Raw genomic sequence first — 18,707 nt, 5'->3', positions numbered from 1 at the left:
GTGTTTGTGTGGATCACGTGAGCAGTGTGGGCGGAAGTAGCGCTGTGTCAGCGTTTGGGCAGGAGTCCTCCATCCCGGTGAGCTGTCACTTAGGCTCCTCGGTCCCCGCCGATCAGCAGCCAGCTTTTATCAGCGGGCCCGTTCTCTCACACCGGCTCAGGCCTGTCTCTTCCCCCACCCAGCCATGGACAACTCCGGGAAGGAGAAGGAGGCCATGCAGCTGCTGGCTGAGGCCGACAAGAAAGTGAAATCCTCGCAGTCCTTCTTCTCTGGCCTGTTCGGGTGAGTGATGGAGGGCGGATATGTATAATCATCGGATGGTATAATATAGATCTCCCCATAGAGACCGCTGTATACAGCTGGGTGGGGGGAGGGGGGATTTGGGTTGGCCAATAGCAATCAATTTGTCTATAGACAAAAACTGTTTTGTTTTTTGTTTTGGATAGAGCAGGGAAGAGTGAAACCTCCATCAGGATATTTGTATACAATCTGTGGTCCATTGAGGAGATTTCCCTTCATTTCCTGCCCCAGAGACACAACAAGAAGTGCGAGGAAATCTCCCAAAGTCAGGGAGTTCCCCTCTTGGGTAGTTGTTTTGGATAGATTGCAGAAGGCTATTAAAAAAAAGCCTGTTCTTTTTATTTTCTGATGTCTGTGTACTATTAGGGAAATCCCCCCCCCCTCACTTCCTGTCCCAAAGATGCAACAGGAAGTCAGTGGAAATCTCCCAAAGTGAGGGTAATTCTCTACTTAGTTGCATTGGATAAGGTGGGGAAGTGTTAAAACACCCTGTTGGATTATCTTGTTTTGCTGTCTCTACTTTTGGGGTGGAACATTCCCCTTCACTTCCTGTCCCAGAAACACAACAGGAAGTTAGATGGAATCTCCTAAAGTGAGAGGAAATACCCTCATAGTCAGTTGTTTTGCATAGCGAATGAAAGGGCTAACACCCCTTGTCGGGTTATTTTTATACTGTTTGTGTAACATTGGAGGGGTTTCTCCTTCACTTCCTGTTCCAGAGATGAGATGCAACAGGAAGTTAGGAGAAATTTCCCAATGTGAGAGGAATTCCGCTATTAAAGAGCTGATTTGGATGTAGTAGGATAGGGTTAAAACTCCTGTCTGGTTATTTTTTTTTTTTTTTTGTGTGTGTGTGTGTGTGTGTGTGTGTGTGTGTGTGTACAGTGGGGAAATCCTCTTTCACTTCTTGTCCCAGAGACACAACAGGAAGTCATATGAAATCTCCTAAAGTGAGGAAAATCTCCTTTTGTAGATAGTGGTTTTGGATGACGTAGAAAGAGTTACAACCTCCTATTTTATTTTCATACTGTCTATGTAACATTGGGGAGATTTCACTTCACTTCCTGTCTCAGGGATGTAACAGGAAGTGAGAGGAAATCTCTTAAAGTGTTGAAATTCCACTCTTGGTTGTTTTGGATAGAGTATGGAAGTGTTAAAACCTCCGCCCCCCCCAAAAAAAAAAAGATGTATGGGACCTTTTAGAGAAATTCCTTTTCACTTCCTGTCCCAAAGATGCAACAGAAAATTAGTGGAAATCTCCCAAAATGTGGCAAATGCCCTCTTATAGGGAAGGGTTATTTTTAAACTGTTTGTGTAATATTGGAGGGGTTACTCCTTCACTTCCTATCCCAGAGATGACATAACTATTTTATTTTTTTACTCTGTAATATTGGCGAGATTTATCCTACACTTCCTGTCCCAATTTGCAATTTGCACAAACAATTTTTATTTATTTTTATTTTTTTGATAGCGCAAAAAAATAAAAACCACAGAGATGATCAAATACCACCAAAAGAAAGATCTATTTGTAGGGAAAGGAAGACAAAAATGTAGTTGGGTATGACTGCGCAATTGTCAGTTAACCACATAAGTCCCGTTACTGTTTACTCTTCATGACCAGGCCATTTTTTTGCAATATGGCACTGCGCTACTTTAACTGACAATTGGGCGGTCGTGCGACACGGTACCCAATAAAATGTCCCCCCCCCCAACACCCTAATAGAGCTTTATTTTGGTTTGTGCAAAAGTTTTAGCGTCTACAAATCTGACCCTAAGTGACACTTTTTGAGGACCAGTGACACCAATACAGTGATCAGTCCTTAAAAAAAAAAAAATGCACTGTCACTGTATAAATTACACTGTCAGGGAAGGGGTTAACATCAGGGACGCTCAAAGGGCTAAGTGTGTCCCTAGGGAGTGCTTTCTAACTATGTGGGGAATGCTGTGACTGGAGGAAAACAGAGATCCGTGTTTCTGCTTAGCAGAAACACAAGATCTCCATTTTCCTCCCTCACAGAAGGGCAGTCTGCCTTGTTTACATAGGCAGACCGCCGTTCTGCCTCTCCTGTGAACGATCACGGGTGGCCGGCAGCCGTTGCAGGCGCCGAACCCACTGATTGGCTCCCACTGTGTCCAATCACCAGGCACCTGATTTCGTGCAGCCGGGCCGCCCTGCCGCAGTATATATGCGGTAGGCGGTTTGGAAGCGCTTGAAGTAACGCAGTGCCGTATTGCAAAAAAAGGGTCTTCCTGAATGCTTTTACAAATGTGTGTGTGTGTGTGTGTCTTTTTTTATTTTTATTATTAAATACCTTTTTTGCCTTTCGTTTTCTAAGGCGATTCCGTCACTAAGCGATTTGCATGGAGTATCAGCTTCTTCTATCCCAGGAGCCCATGCGAATTGCCTAGACCACGCAAATCGCCTATTTTTCTTCCGGGATTTTCTTTGATTGGCAGGTTGCTATAGCAACAGGGTGGGAACTTGCTATAGCAATGTGTCAGGATGATAGAGCGCCATGCAGTGTCATTACTGCGCAGGTGCGAGATCGGGAGGTGCATGCGGGGTAGCCAGCTGTACCTGGAAAAGGAATACTAAAGGGCTTCAGATACCCACAATAGAGAGAGACCCTGCCTGCTTCTGAGAGCGGGTTAGGTTTAAATGATTTGATTTATCGTTGTCTAAATGTTTATGTTAGATTTGAATTGGAGATAATTATGACAAAGTATTTAAAAACAAAAACAAACAAGAATGACATGGGGGGGGGGTATTTGAATAGAATTTTTTTTGAAAATCCGTTTGGTATCACTTTTATTTCCTACCTTGCTGTCTGTCCTTACATTTCCTATGGGGCCCATTCACACCATATGCATTGATCTGTGTAGGCAGCCTTACCCATAGCTGCCCCATAGAAAAGGCAGTTGAGAGCTGTGATGCCATTGCGCTGTGATGCCATTGCACTGTAAAGGCGCATGCTGAAGTAGGACGTGTGGTCAGAGCAGCGTGTTGTGACACGCTACACCACATTGCAACCTGCTGCTAAAATGAGATTCATGAAATATCTGATGTGACAATTTAATTAAGTTGAAAATGAAAAAGGAAGCAGTGCTGTGTGTTATTACAAGACAGCGGCACGGATCCCGTGTGCACCGTGATGCAACGTTAGTGTGGAGGAGCCCTGTGATGAACTATGTCTGCTCTACTCAAATTCTTTGGATTGCCACTTCCTCTCCCCCTGACACCATCCTGTTGGGAAAAGCATGATTGTCACCCAGGGTTTCAGAAATAAACTCCAATTTAGTAGTGGTGCACCAAAATTTCAGCGACCAAAAATAGTGGTTTCAGCATTTTGCCAACAATGGCGCTGAAAACGCACGTGATTTTACCGAGCTCATGGAGTGTTCTTCATAGGTCAAGTGAGTAAAAAAACAATATCAAAAACGTAACACTGGTGCGTTATTGATGTGTTTTTTAATGCTTTTTAGAGGGGAAGTGCGCTCTTCTCTTTTTTTTTTTTTTTTTTTTTTTTTTGTTCTTTCTGACCAAAAATGCAGCAAGCAGGATTTTTAGCACCACAACGAAAAATGCAACAGACCAGCGTGAAGACAATCCATAGAATTTAAAGGGATGCATTTTTCTTGTTCTAAACATGCTGATAATGGCCAACAGTAAATTCATATTCATTTAAATTCATGATCCCATATATATACATACATACATACATTCATTTATCTGTATTCGACTTTTTCATTTATAATATGAATTTGTTGTCGGCCATTATTGGCACCTTTTTTTAGCGCAAGAGAAATTTATCCCTTTAAATCCAGTGTATGTCTTCACACTGGTCCCTTGCATTTTTGTTGTGGTATTAAAAATCTTGCTTGCTGCATTTTTGGTCATTTCAAAAAAAAATAAAAAAAAAAAAAAAAAGCACCAAAAATGCACCTCCCTGTAAAATGCAGCAAGAACTCGTCAGTAACGTACACGTGTTATGTTTTTGCTGCAGTTTTTGAGTAATATGACCTAATGAAAAACAAACTATAAGCACAATACAATTGTGGCAAAATCGCATGCGTTTTCAGCGCCATTATCGGCACCTTTTTCTGTTATCTGTAAAATAACACAATTTTTGGCCAATATGTTTCAGCAGCTGAAATTTCAGTTGCCTGTCTACTAATGACACTGGTTGGGAAGGGGGTTCACAAAAAAAAAAAAAAAAACGCAAATGAATTTAATGTATTCACTAATACAAATATATATATATATATATATATATATATATATATATATATATATATATATATATATATATATATATTATAATATAATATAATTTTTTTTTTAATGTAAGTATCTGAATTTGACTCTTGTAGCAGCACTCAAACTGAGGGAGGGAGAAACAGCACAAAGGGCAAACCAGGTGTGCTGCAGTGCAAGGAAGCGTGTCTGATAGAGAGAGCAGAGTGATGGAGGCAATAAGCTGCTGCTTCTTTCACTGTCCAGTCACGTTGGTCACCCTGCTGATCCTTCCCTCACCTGGCTTGGTATAGTCGTGATCTAGAGTAGACTTCTGCTAATACCAGCAGTAAAAATAAAGGTACTTAGTGCTTTCAATGAGAATATATTGAGCTGTTTACCAGGAAGGAGGATCAGGCGGCCTGTGTGTGTTTTTTTTTTTTTTTTGTTTTTTTTTTATTTCCAGTAGATGGACTTTGTTAAAGTTCATATGTACAATGGAGATGGTTTACTACAGCAGCAGATTGTATAGTAAACTAGCTAAAGGACATTAATCCAATCAGATCTCTCTTTGCTCTTACGAGACCGGGGCATAACAAACTGCCTGACTGCTGTAATCCTATTAGTGACGGATCACTGTGGTACAGTAAACATTGAGCTTTTTTCCTGCACTCCATATATTATTCATGGATCACCAAACCTACAACTAAAAAAAGATATGTAAAACATCTAATAACACTTACAAGTTGGTATGTAACTCTACCCGTACATCATACATCTGCACTGTACATCATACAGAATATAATTAGATACAGAAATCAGCAAAATGTGAGACCGCTGTGCATCTTGTTGGTTCGTGTTAAAGGACTTAAAGCAGTATTATGCACAAAAATGTATTGTATCCAATTGCCCCCCAGGCTTTTTTTCTGACACTTTTTTTTTTTCTATTATTTAGAACCCCCCCAAAAAAAAAAAATATATATATATATATATATATATAATTTATATATATATTTTTTTTCTCCTGTTATGCCGAGTGAATGGATACCTAACATGTCACGCTTTAAAATTGCACACGTGGACCCTCATTTTTAAAGTACCATAACGTTTTTTTTTTTTTTTTTTTTTGTTTTTTTTTTTAGATGAAGGGGTATCTGGCACTGTTTAGTTGCTATAAACCGCCTGAAAAGGTTTTGATAATGTACCTTGTATGCATGCTCTACTAATGATGTGTAACACACTATCTTCCAATCTGTATTATACTCCGAATTGCTCTAATCAAAAACTGTCAATGTTTGCCTAAGTGAGATCTGTCTCTGTTTTGTAGGCATATATTGTTTGCATCCTTCTAAAAGAACTTGATTGCAGAAATGCACTACAGTTCATTTAACATGGTCTCCTATGGTACGTGTTCACATCTATGTGTTTTTTGGAAAGGATCAGGGACTTTTTTTTTTTTCCCGTAGCAGATTGCATTTTGCATGTTAAACTTCAATGGGCCCACATCCAAAAATGTAAGTGTTGCCCTTTTTTTTAATGCTTTTTTTTTACATGCGTTTTGCGTGGTATGTGTGGTGTTTTTTTTTGTTTTTTTACTCTCTGTAACATACTGTGTATGGTTGGTTGCTAAGGAGTGGGCTGGGAAGCCAGCCTCCGCTTCCTTAACAACCGAAGAGTCATCAGCTGTCAGCGGGCATTATATACAAGAATTGCCGGTGTCTTATCATATAAGGTCCTCCATCTGATAATGTCCACTGCACATGCGCAGTACACAGCAACACAGATTCCAAAAATTGCCGAGGATGAACGGCACCTGCGCCGTGAGTCCAGGTTCTATCCCCACTATCCAAGTGGACATAGAGTAGGAATATAAAAGATCCGAGCGCAGCGAGGCCGAGCCCGAAGCGTGGCGAGCGAAGCTCGCCCACGAGGGGCCCTCTAATATTCACAACCCTATGTCCGCTTGGATGGTGGGGCTACCACCTCCACTCATGGCGCAGGCGCCGTTCAGCTTTGGAGATTTTCCAAAGCTTCGTCTGCTGGGCGGACACTATATGATAGCCAGACACTATATGGCACAACATCGGCAATTAAAAAAAAAAAAAAACGTGTGGGGTCCCAAACGCAGTGCAATTTTTGCCACGATTGTCAATTGACAAAATATGCTAAAACCACCGCAAAAATCCCAATGCCAAATGTTTCTGGCTCTGTGCCAAGATTTGGTACATGAGCGTTTATGGAGTGGAAGGAGGCCCTTTCAAATAATTGGTGCCGCTCCAAAAACGCTCCACAAAAAAAAGCTAAAAACCCCAAAAAAACAACAAAAAAAGTGCTGCAGCAGCTGTTGCTGTGCTACTGTGCTATGCTCGGGTGTGACTAGAACCAAGCTGCCCAGCAAAAATGACAGTTGCAGGTTTGAGACAAACTATTCAACACTGAGAGGGGTGCTTGCAATGGTCAGCTTGTGTAATGTGACCCTGTTAGCTTGTCTAGTATGATCAGTGTACAGGTTCACTTTATAAACTGCCTTAACCACTTGCCGCCCGCCCTATTACAAATAGACGGCGGCAAAGTGGTTTCATAATCCTAACCGGACGTCATATGACGTGATCAGGATTATGAGCCGCTGCGCGCCCCCGGGGGCGCGCATCGTGGCGATCGTTGTTGCGGGGTGTCAGTCTGACACCCGGCAACTACGATCTCGGTAAAGAGTCTCCGACGGAGACTCTTTACCACGTGATCAGCCATGTCCAATCACGGCTGATCAGTGTAAATGGGAAGAGCCGGTGATCGGCTTTTCCTCACTCGCGTCTGTCAGACGCGAGTAGAGGAGAGCCGATCGGCTGCTCCTCTGACAGGGGGGTCTGTGCTGATCGATTATCAGCACAGCCCCCCCGAGGATGCCCACACTGGACCACCAGGGACGCCACCAGACCACCAGGGATGCCCAGCAGAGGTAATCCTCCCTAGACCACCAGGGATGCCAGTCAGGCACAATGGATGCCAATCAGTGCCCATAATGGATGGCAATCAGTGCCCACAATGGGCATCACTGATTGGCATGCATTATTGTTTGGCACTGATTGGCATCCATTAGTACAGTATAACACCTGTGTTGCTAATGAGTGCCCACCTGTGCCGCCTATCAGTGCCCACCTGTGCCGCCTATCAGTGCCCACCTGTGCCGCCTATCAGTGCCCACCTGTGCCGCCTATCAGTGCCCACCTGTGCCGCCTATCAGTGCCCACCTGTGCCGCCTATCAGTGCCCACCTGTGCCGCCTATCAGTGCCCACCCATGCCCATCTGTGCCGCCCACCCATGCCCATCTGTGCCGCCCACCCATGCCCATCTGTGCCGCCCATCTGTGCCGCCCATCTGTGCCGCCCATCTGTGCCGCCCATCTGTGCCGCCCATCTGTGCCGCCCATCTGTGCCGCCCATCTGTGCCGCCCATCTGTGCCGCCCATCTGTGCCGCCCATCTGTGCCGCCCATCCGTGTCGCCCATCCGTGTCGCCCATCCGTGTCGCCCATCCGTGTCGCCCATCCGTGTCCATCAATGCCACCTCATCAGTGCCACTTCATTGGTGCCCATCAGTGCCGCCTTATCAGTGCCCATCAGTGTAGCCCCATCAGTGCCCATCCGTGAAGGAGAAAACTTACTTATTTACAAAGTTTTGAAACTGAAACAAAAAAAAAACATTTTTTTTTTTCAAAATTTTCGGTATTTTTTTATTTGTAGCACAAAAAATAAAAACCGCAGAGGTGATCAAATACCACCAAAAGAAAGCTCTATTTGTAAGAAAAAAATGATAAAAATTTCATTTGGGTACAGTGTAGCATGACCGCGCAATTGTCATTCAAAGTGCGACAGCGCTGAAAGCTCAAAATTGGTCTGGGCAGGAAGGTGTTTAAGTGCCCAGTATTCAAGTGGTTAAGGAGACCTGTTTGCACTACATGGACCTTTTCTAGTAGAACACACTGCAGTCCTTTCTGTCAATTGGCTCTTGTGTTGTTGTGAGCTCCCTTTTTTTTTTTTCCCCTCCCAAGGTCTTGTGACAAAGCAGTCACAGCACTGACCTAAAAAAAATAGTAGAAGATCTATAGAAATCTGTGCGATGGTTGTGCTTCTTTAATTGCTTCTTTAGTACAAAAGTGGAGGAACTAAAATCCATTGCCTGTCATTTTTTTATCTAAGCATCTCCATGGTAACTGCCTTTTAGATTCTCCGTGATCGAGGGAGATTGCAATAGAGAAAGCAAAAAGCAGGGATTTTTTCTTTTTCTTTTCCCCGTGTTATCCAGGTAATTGTCGGTATGTTCTATGGCGCTCCAATCCTGGCTTTTGCTTCATTTCCTTCCAGTGTTTTCCACCTCTAATGTGACCTATAAATTGTACAACTCAATTGAAAAACAAACTGAAATTTTTTAAGGGGGGAGGGGGGGGGGAGTGAGTTAAAAAAAATAAAAAAATAAAATAACGTGGTTCCATAAGTGTGGGACGTAGCTGTGTTCAGAATTAAGCAATTCCATTCGATCTCATGTTAAAGCGGAGGTCCACCCTAAAGTGGACCTTCCGCTCATTGGAATCCTCCCCCCCCCCCTCCGGCGCCACAATTGGCACCTTTCAGGGGGGAGGGGGGTGCAGGTACCTGTACAGTACAGGTATCTGCACCCACTTCCGGCGTAGATTCTGCAGAAGGTACGCCCCTTTCTGCAGAATCTACGCCCCTTTCCGAAAGTCCCCCGCTGCCTGCTGGGAAACACACGGATCCCAGAGACAGCGAGGACCATCCTTATTGCGCAGCGCGACTCGCGCATGCGCAGTAGGGAACCGGGAAATGAACCCGAAAGGCTCCACTTCCTGATTCCCATACCCAAGGTGGCGGCGGCAGCACCCGAGAGACGATCGAGAGATCGGCTTCGGGTGCCGACATCGAGGGGCGCGCTGGGTGGGTAAGTGTCACTATTTTAAAAGCCAGCAGCTGCAGTATTTGTAGCTGCTGGCTTTAAAAAAAAAAAATTAAAAAAAACGGCGGACTCCCTCTTTAAACACACATGCCATCATTTTAAAGTGCTTCTGATTAACCCCAAATAAAGTTCAGCTGTTCTAGTAGGTCTTTCCTGACATTTTCTTAGATGCATCCTACAGCAAAAGCCACATGGTCCGCAGAGAGCTTCCAAAGCATCAGAAGGATCTCATTGTTAAAGGGTATCAGCCGGGAGAAGGGTACAAAAGAATTTCCAAGGCATTAGATATATAATGGGAACACAGTGAAGATATTCATCGTGGATAAAATATGGCGCAACAGTGACATTACCAAGTACTGGACGCCCCTCCAAAATTGATGAAAAGATGAGAAGAAACCTGGTCAGGGAGGCTGCCAAGAGGTCTACAGCAACATTAAAGGAGCTGCAAGGATATCTGCCAAGTACTGGCTGTGTGGTACATGTGACAGCAATCTCCCGTATTCTTCATATGTCTGAGCTATGGGGTAGAGTGGCAAGACGGAAGCCTTTTCTTACAAAGAAAAACATCCAAGCCCAGCTAAATTTTTCAAAAACACATCTGAAGTCTCCCAAAAGCATGTGGGATAATGGGTTTATTTTTTTTTACCATAATTCCAAAAGATATGTTTGGCGCAAAAACAACACTGTACATAACCAAAAGAACGCCATACCCACTGTGAAGCATGGTGGTGGCAGCATCATGCTTTGGGGCTGTTTTTCTTCTGCTGGAACAGAGGCCTTAGTCAAGGTAGAGGGAATTATGAACAGTTCCAAATACCAGTCAATATTGGCACAAAACCTTCAGACTTCTGCTAGAAAGCTGAACATGAAGAGGAACTTCATCTTTCAGCATGACAACGACCCGAAGCTTACATCCAAATCAACAAAGGAATGGCTTCACCAGAGGAAGATTAAAGTTTTGGAATGGCCCAGTCAGAGCCCAGACCTGAACCCGATTGGAAATCTTTGGGGTGATCTGAAGAGGGCTGTGCACAGGAGATGCCCTCGCAATCTGACAGATTTGAAGTGTTTTTGCAAAGAGTGGGCAATTTATTGCCAAGTCAAGATGTGCCATGCTGATAGACTCATACCCAAAAAGACTGAGTGCTGTATTAAAATCAAAAGGGGCTTTAATAGGGGGTGTGTTCTTTTTATATCGTGTGTGTGTGTGTGTGTGTGTGTATATATATATATATATATATATATATATATATATATATATATATATATATATAATTCACACACACATTGCTGACTTTTATTTTTTATTTTTTTTTGGGGGGGGTCCACTTCAAGGCTTTAGAACCACTTTATATATTTATATATACAGTGCCTTGCGAAAGTATTCGGCCCCCTTGAACTTTTCAACCTTTTGCCACATTTCAGGCTTCAAACATAAAGATATAAAATTTTATTTTTTTGTGAAGAATCACCAACAAGTGGGACACAATTGTGAAGTGGAACAAAATCTATTGGATATTTTAAACTTTTTTTAGCAAATAAAAAACTGAAAAGTGGTGCGTGCAAAATTATTTGGCCCCTTTACTTTCAGTGCAGCAAACTCACTCCAGAAGTTCAGCGAGGATCTCTGAATGATCCAATGTTATCCTAAATGACTGATGGTGATAAATAGAATCCACCTGTGTGTAATCAAGTCTCTGTATAAATGCACCTGCTCTGTGATAGTCTCAGGGTTCTGTTGAAAGCGCAGAGAGCATCATGAAGACCACGGAACACACCAGGCAGGTTCGTAATACTGTTGTGGAGAAGTTTAAAGCCGGATTTGGATACAAAAAGATTTCCCAAGCTTTAAACATCCCAAGGAGCAGTGTGCAAGCGTTCATTTTGAAATGGAAGGAGTATCAGACCACTGCAAATCTACCAAGACCTGGCCGTCCCTCTAAACTTTCAGCTCAGACAAGGAGAAGACTGATCAGAGATGCAGCCAAGAGGCCCATGATCACTCTGGATGAACTGCAGAGAACTACAGCTGAGGTGGGAGAGTCTGTCCATAGGACAACAATCAGTCGTGCACTGCACAAATCTGGCCTTTATGGAAGAGTGTCAAGAAGAAAGCCATTTCTCAAAGAGATCCATAAAAAGTCTCGTCTAAAGTTTGCCACAAGCCACCTGGGAGACGCACCAAACATGTGCAAGAAGGTGCTCTGGTCAGATGAAACCAAAATCAAACTTTTTGCCCACCATGCAAAACGATATGTTTGGCGTAAAAGCAACACAGCTCATCACCCTCAACACGCCATCCCCACTGTCAAACATGGTGGTGGCAGCATCATGGTTTGGGCCTGCTTTTCTTCAGCAGGGACAGGGAAGATGGTTAAAATTGAGGGGAAGATGGATGCAGCCAAATACAGGACCATTCTGGATGAAAACCTGTTGGAGTCTGCAAAAGACCTGAAACTGGGACGGAGATTTATCTTCCAACAAGACAATGATCCCATGGAAGGACCCTGACCATATTGTTGGGATCCACCCAGCTGCTTGATTGACAGTTGTCTCTGACTCTCAGCTGAGAGCCAAACTCAGCGGTGTCAACCTCTCTCCTGCCCTGCGCTCCAGTGAGTGCTGGAGGGGCAGAGAGTGGTGACACGGGGGCCAATTTACACTGTGATGTGACACACGGGAAACTATTTTTTTTTTCTGTATGTCCCATTCACACTGCAAAGCAGTATTGTACTGCAGCATGCTTTGATAAAGTGTAAAACCTCGCTCCGGCTCCTCTGCGATTTTATGAAGGGGCCGTGTGAATTTGCCCCGACAATCACTGCTCTTTGCTCAGAGTGGACGGTGAACTAAGCGATTAGCGGTCATGTGTTCACTAAAGTCCAGTTCACACCATAGAAACTCTTCTGCATACGTGTTATTAATGCGTTCTAATGCATTTTTGGTGCGTTTTTGACGCAGTCAAGTGCATTTTCCGCCCCCCCCCCCTTTTTTTTCTTAACTTTAAATAAGGATGTGTGTTCTAGTGCATTTAGATGCCTTCCAGACCAGATCGTTTTTAATTCAAATTTACAGCATTCTAGTACAGTCCAATGCAGCATGTTCTACTTTATTTTTTCTGAAACGTACAGTAAATGCAAACACTAGTGTAAACTATGCCATTGAAAACCATATAACCTACTTTCCATGCGTTTTTGATGCAGGAAAAAAAACGCACTGGGCTGCATGTGGTGTGAACGGGCACTCAGTTCCTGGGCTTAGAGCTGCTGGGGACAGCTGTAGTATGGATGCGAGTATCTGTGTTCTTCCTTCTCCTTTTTTTATTTATTTATTTTTTATCCAAAGCCTTTTTTCTTTTAATAATTTTTCAGCAAGTGAATAGTTCAAAGTTAAATTTTGTGCAGTTTCTCTTTCCAGCCCTAATTTTCTATATTGTAATGTGAAAGTGCCCGGATGAATGAAATCAGTTTTATGCAAGGAATTCTGTGATTGGATGTTTAAAGTGACTGCAGGTTTATTTTCACTTGTTTCACATTTTAGTAAATCCTGCTCTTTTGCTTTATTTTTCAGTGGCTCCTCAAAGGTGGAAGAAGCTTGTGACCTCTATGCCCGAGCTGCGAACATGTTTAAAATGGTGAAGAACTGGAGCGGTAAGTAGTATCAGATTGTAGGTGATTGGGCCTTGTGATTTGGATGGGGTATAAAGAGACTACAAGACCTGGCAGGTTTAGTGCTGTCTGAGCCCCCGATAGGCTGGGTTCACATCTCTGCGGGTGCAGCACTGCATGTTATTCACACACCTGCAGTAAAAATGCATTGCTGTTCAGCAGATATTTTCATTCTTGCAATCTGCGGTGCATTTTCCCATGCGTGGAAATGCATATTGCAGTGGCGTCGGGAGGGGGGAGCCCTGAGTGTGCCCCCAAAAAGCCCCGGGTCCACAGTCTTCTCATCTCTACACCTGTTCAAAGTGCAGAATTTCAGAAAGCAGGGGGTGAGGAGCTGAAAGCGGAACTTTTTTTTTAATTTTTTTTTTTTTTTAACTTTCAATCTATAAAATCTTCTGCCCTTGTTGTTTTAGCTTTGGATAGTAAAACATCATTTTTTTTTTTTTTTTCTGCCAGTAAATGACTTTTACAGCCCACTTCCTGTTTCTTGTCTGGTCATTAGCCTAGGCCAGTGATGGGGAACCTTGGCACCCCAGATGTTTTGGAACTACTTTTCCCATGATGCTCAACTACACTCCAGAGTACATGAGTATCATGGGAAATGTAGTTCCAAAACATCTGAGGTGCCAAGGTTCCCCATCACTGGCCTAGGCTTGTGACATCATGCACAGCTCTCTCACTCTTGTGAGAGTTAGCCAGGAAGGAAAAATGGGGGGGGGGGCTTGAGTTAAGTCATAAGAGGGCCAATGAGAGCTGAAGAGCTGGAGGTGTGTCTGTGTAAATCCAGGAAGTGAACGAACAGGCAGCAGCTTCAGCTGCCCACAATTAAAATGGATGCAACCAGACTCGGTGGAGGGAGATTTCTGCAGCATATTTGCCAATTACAGAATCACAGTATATATAAAATCTTCACACAGGAACTGATCTGAGGCTGTCAATCACTGGCTGTGTGCTGGAGCTCCCTTCCCATCACCTTTTTATTTCTTGGTGTTAGGAAAACCTTTCGGAAGTGACTAGGGCTGCGGCTAATGATTATTTTCATAATCGATTAGTTGGGCGATTTACTGTTTCGATTAATCGGTTAATAACCTTAAAGTTTGGTGTATAATTTAGCTAATATGTAAAGTACAAAAGTGGTATGAGTGTTATGGATTTTCAGCTCCCGGGGTAAGGCAGTAATTTTCACGCCCTAACTTGCAACGGAGCACCCAGTCAATAACTCCAATGTAACGCTGTTACATCAGGGTTATGGGCTGACCAGGAAGATTAAGGCCGGCAACAGATGGAACTGGTTGGCTCTGGCAGGTGCCACTGGTTGGCTTAGGCAGGTGGTGCTGGCACTGGCAGGTGGCCCTGGATTGGAACTGGCAGATGGCACTGGTTGGCAGTGGCAGGTGACACTGGTTTGGCATGGATAGATGGCACTGGTTGGCACGTGGAACTGACAGATGGCATTGGTTGGCACTGGCAGGTGCCTCTGAATGGCAGGTGGCATTGGTTGGCACTGGAAGGCATTGGCAGCTAGCACTGATTGGCGGTGGTATTGGTTGGCACTGGCAGGTGGCGCTGGCACGTGGCACTGGCAGGTGGCACTGGTTTGGAACTGGCAGGTGGCACTGATTGGCGGTGGCACTGGTTGGTGGTGGCACTGGCTGGCGATGGCAGGTGGCACTGGTTGGCGATGGCAGGTTTCACACTGAGCACTGTGTGAAACTGACAAGTAACAGAGAGGAGCTGTCAGAATTGAGCTTAATGTCCGGGGGTGGGCGGGACCCAGCAGCTATCATACACCAGCCAATGACTGGGCTGCTTAAGAAAAGGGGCGGGCCACATACACGTAGTGGCCCACCTAGATCCCATTGGCTGGTGTTTGATCGCTGCTGGGTCCCACCCACCCTGACATCAATCGCAAATCTGACAGATCCTCCTCTCTGTGACTTGTCAGTTTCACACATTCAGCGGCTCTGGCAAGCATCAAGCGCCATGCTGAGTGTGGAGAAGGGAGGAGGACGGCAGCCAATGCTAATGATGTCTGAGGCAAGGGGAGTTATAGTGAGTGGGCTGGTGGCAGCCTAGTCGCCAGGGTGTGATTTCTAGTCGCCATGGGGACCTGGCGCCTGGGGTTTGAGCCCTGCGAGACCGCAAATGGAGAACGCCGGCTTAGTGGTACAGGGGAGGCCTGGGAGCCCGTGGGAATGCTTCTCCCTACCTGAACGGACAAAAATGGAGGAGCCCCTATATATATATATATATATATAGATAGATAGATAGATAGATAGATAGATAGATGGTTGATAAGAGGGGTAGTAAGTCCAAAGATCAAAATGAACTAAAAATGGAAAGAAAGAGAGGGGAATATAACCCTCGTGGCAAGAAAATGTGTATTAGAATTTACTTGCCAAATAGATATGCGGGGATTGGGACAAACCTAGTTGAAGGATTGAAGCACCATTGGGGGCAAAGAGATGTTTCTAAAAATGTAATCGTTGGTTTTAATTGTGATGAAGGGTAGTGTATATGTAAACTTTAAATTACGTCCCAAAGAGGGGCAAAAAAAAAAAGCAAATAATCACTACTGTAGGGGGTTCATTTTTTTTTTTTTTTTTTTTTTTTAACTCTAGAACTGTGAAAGTAATATTTACAGTAGTGATTATTTGCTCTTTTTCTACTATAAGGCCCCTTTCACCCCCCCCCCCGCTAGCAGCCGAGAAAGGGTTAAAATCACTGCAGAAGCGCTATGCAGGCGGGAAAAGCCGCGCTGCTTCATTGATTTCAATGGGCGGGAGCAGTGTATACACCGCTCCAAAGATTCTGCTAACGGGACTTTTTTTTTAGCATCCTACCAGCGCACAGGGCTTTCACACTGGAGACACAGCAGCGGCTCTTTCAGGGTGCTTTGCAGGCGCTATTTTTAGCGCTGGAGCACCTTCAAAGCGCCCCAGTGTGAAAGGGGTCTTAAGGGTTCGTTTTAGTTTTTTCTTTCTTTTTTAACCCAATTATGTTACTGCCCAATTCATTTCATAATCGATTAGTTGTTTCAGCCCTAGAAGTGACTCTTGCAGATAGCAGAGGAAGGAGGCAGCAGACAGAAATGACAATTAGTTCTCTGAATAGAGAAGTACACTCTATATATGGTAGGGATATGCTTTGTCATTTCATGTCAGCAGTTTAGAACCACTTTAAGGAAATTCACACTCTTTATTTGTCCCGTTTACTGTTCTCAAGAAGAGTGTAAGCCCTTGTACACACGGTCAGACATTCCAACAACCAAATCCGTTGGATTTTGTCCGAAACTGTTGCATACACACAGTCGGACAAATTTGTCAGAAAATCCGATCGTACTTAACGTGATGACGTTATTTTGTTAGGACGGGACTACGTTCAGGTTAGTAGCCAATAGCCTTGGTGTAGGAATTTGATCTGAGCATGCGTGGCACTTTGTCCGATCGGAATTCTCTACACATGATCGGACAAAGTCCGATCGGATCATGTTGTCGGAAAATTTTATAGCCCAGCTGGAAAACTTGGTCCGTCGGATACTCCGACGGAAACAGTCCGATGGAGCCCACACACTGTCGGATTATCCGACAACACGGTCCTAACGGACATTGTCCATCAGAATATCCGACCGTGTGTACAAGGGCTAAGAGAAAATCCCACATTTGAGTTGTCACCAGACAAGAATAGAGGGGAATTGTTTCAATGGGGACACTAGTTCCTGGACCCTGGAGGGCAGCATGGATTGCCTCAATTTAGCTATGAGATAGGAAGTGAATGAAATCTCTCCTAACATGGTTTATAAACATCCTTTGCAGTGTCCAAAATGAGAATAAATAATATTTTAACTTTAGGCCCCTTTCACACTTGTGCGAATTGGGACTGCAAAGTCACATGAAAAGTCGTACCCCTTGATTTCCAATGAGTACCATTCATATCTGTGCGACTTCAAAGTAGTCCCTGTACTAGTTTGGTCTGACTTTGATGCGGGTTTAGGTCCATAGACCTCAAGATTACACAGGCATTCCTTGAAATCTCATTAAAATTGCAGCCGCTAAATCATGCGATTTTTGAAGTCGCAGTACTGTGAAAGGGGCATAACTTTAAAAGGGAGGGAGGAAAGTCCAGACATCACTCATAATAAACATCTGATTCCAGACTGTTTTTTTTATTGTATTTTATTTTGTTGTTGTTTTTTTTCCTTTGGTACTGATTTGCAAATAAATGTCTGTTCTGCACACAGTTCTGCCTTTATTTTTTATTTTTTCTGCCTCTTTGTCTTGTGAAGTGACTGAACAAGGTTCATCTTGTAATTTAAAAATCCTTTTCATCCTCTTCCAGCCGCTGGTAATGCTTTCTGCCAAGCTGCTCAGCTTCATCTACAGGTCCAGAGCAAGCATGATGCAGCAACAAACTTTGTGGATGCTGGCAATGCCTTCAAAAAGTCTGATCCTCAAGGTAAGAACGCCGCCTGCCCACAGAGAAGGAATTGTTGGGCATCTTCCACAACTTAAAAAAAAAAAAGGGGGGGGGGGTGGGGGGGGGGAGCTGTTTTTAATGGTGTGAACTTAGGAGCCATAGTGATCATTTTTACTGAGTTCCGAGCTCACTGGCTGCATTGAAGTGAAGGCGTGGATATTCATCCTTGTGCTATCTTTATATAGGCAGTAGAGCTACACTGAGCAAAATTATAAACGCAACACTGGAAGATTTTACCCCCTTCATAACCAGCCCATTTTTTTTTGCTATTTGGCACTGCGCTACTTTGGCTATTTCAAGGTCTTGTGACGCTGTTCCCAAACAAAATTTTATATCATGTTTTTTGTTTGTTTTTTCACACAAATGGAGCTTTCTTTTGGTGGTATTTGATCTTCATTGGCATTTTTATTTTTTGCAATATCAACGAAAAAATGACTGAAAATGTTGGGAAAAACTAAATATTTTTTACTTTCTGCTATAAAACATATTCAATAAAATAAAAAAAAATCGAATCACTTTATATATTTTGACCCACTTGTATTCTGCTACATGTTGTAAAAAAAAGAGGGGGAAAAAAAAGAAAAATCTCATTAGGCGTATATTGATTGTGTGAAAATTCTAGCACCTACAAACTATGGTGTGTGTGTGTGTGTGTGTGTATATGTATGTATGTATGTATGTATGTATGTATATGTGTGTGTGTATGTGTGTATATATATATATATATATATATATATAATATACACACTGCAATATTTATTTTTATTTTCTACCAGTACGGTGCTTTGCCTACAGCAGCCGCTCCTCTGCAGTGCAATGTGGGTGGGCAGTTGTTAAAGTGGTTGTAAAGGCAGAAGGGTTTTTTTTTTTTTTTTTTTAATTAATCTTAAAGAGGAAGTAAACTCTCCCACTCTGATGCATCTTTTCATTTAGTCCATTATAATAAGTAATTATCAAAGTATAGCCACTGTAATCCAGCCCAAATTGCATATTACTGTTTAACCACTTCAATACCGGGCACTTAAACACCTTCCTGCCCAGACCAATTTTGAGCTTTCAGC

General features: G+C 43.4%; 1 protein-coding gene across 1 annotated transcript in view; it reads left to right on the top strand.

The window, feature by feature from the left end:
- The first annotated feature begins 18 nt into the window (after window positions 1–18).
- The window catches only part of NAPA (NSF attachment protein alpha), a 33,990-nt gene continuing 15,301 nt past the window's right edge, over window positions 19–18,707 (top strand). Inside the window, exons 1-3 of the mRNA XM_077480832.1 lie at window positions 19–282; window positions 13,073–13,152; window positions 17,509–17,625. Coding sequence (XP_077336958.1) covers window positions 185–282; window positions 13,073–13,152; window positions 17,509–17,625 — 295 coding nt within the window. The 5' untranslated portion in view covers window positions 19–184. The remainder of the gene's footprint in view (window positions 283–13,072; window positions 13,153–17,508; window positions 17,626–18,707) is intronic.

The sequence above is a fragment of the Lithobates pipiens genome, unplaced genomic scaffold (assembly GCF_037356315.1).
Source record: "Lithobates pipiens isolate NorthernLeopardFrog02 unplaced genomic scaffold, aLitPip1_a1.2 Scaffold_1, whole genome shotgun sequence".
Lineage (NCBI taxonomy): Eukaryota > Metazoa > Chordata > Amphibia > Anura > Ranidae > Lithobates > Lithobates pipiens.
This window is presented reverse-complemented; position numbering and strand designations above follow the sequence as displayed.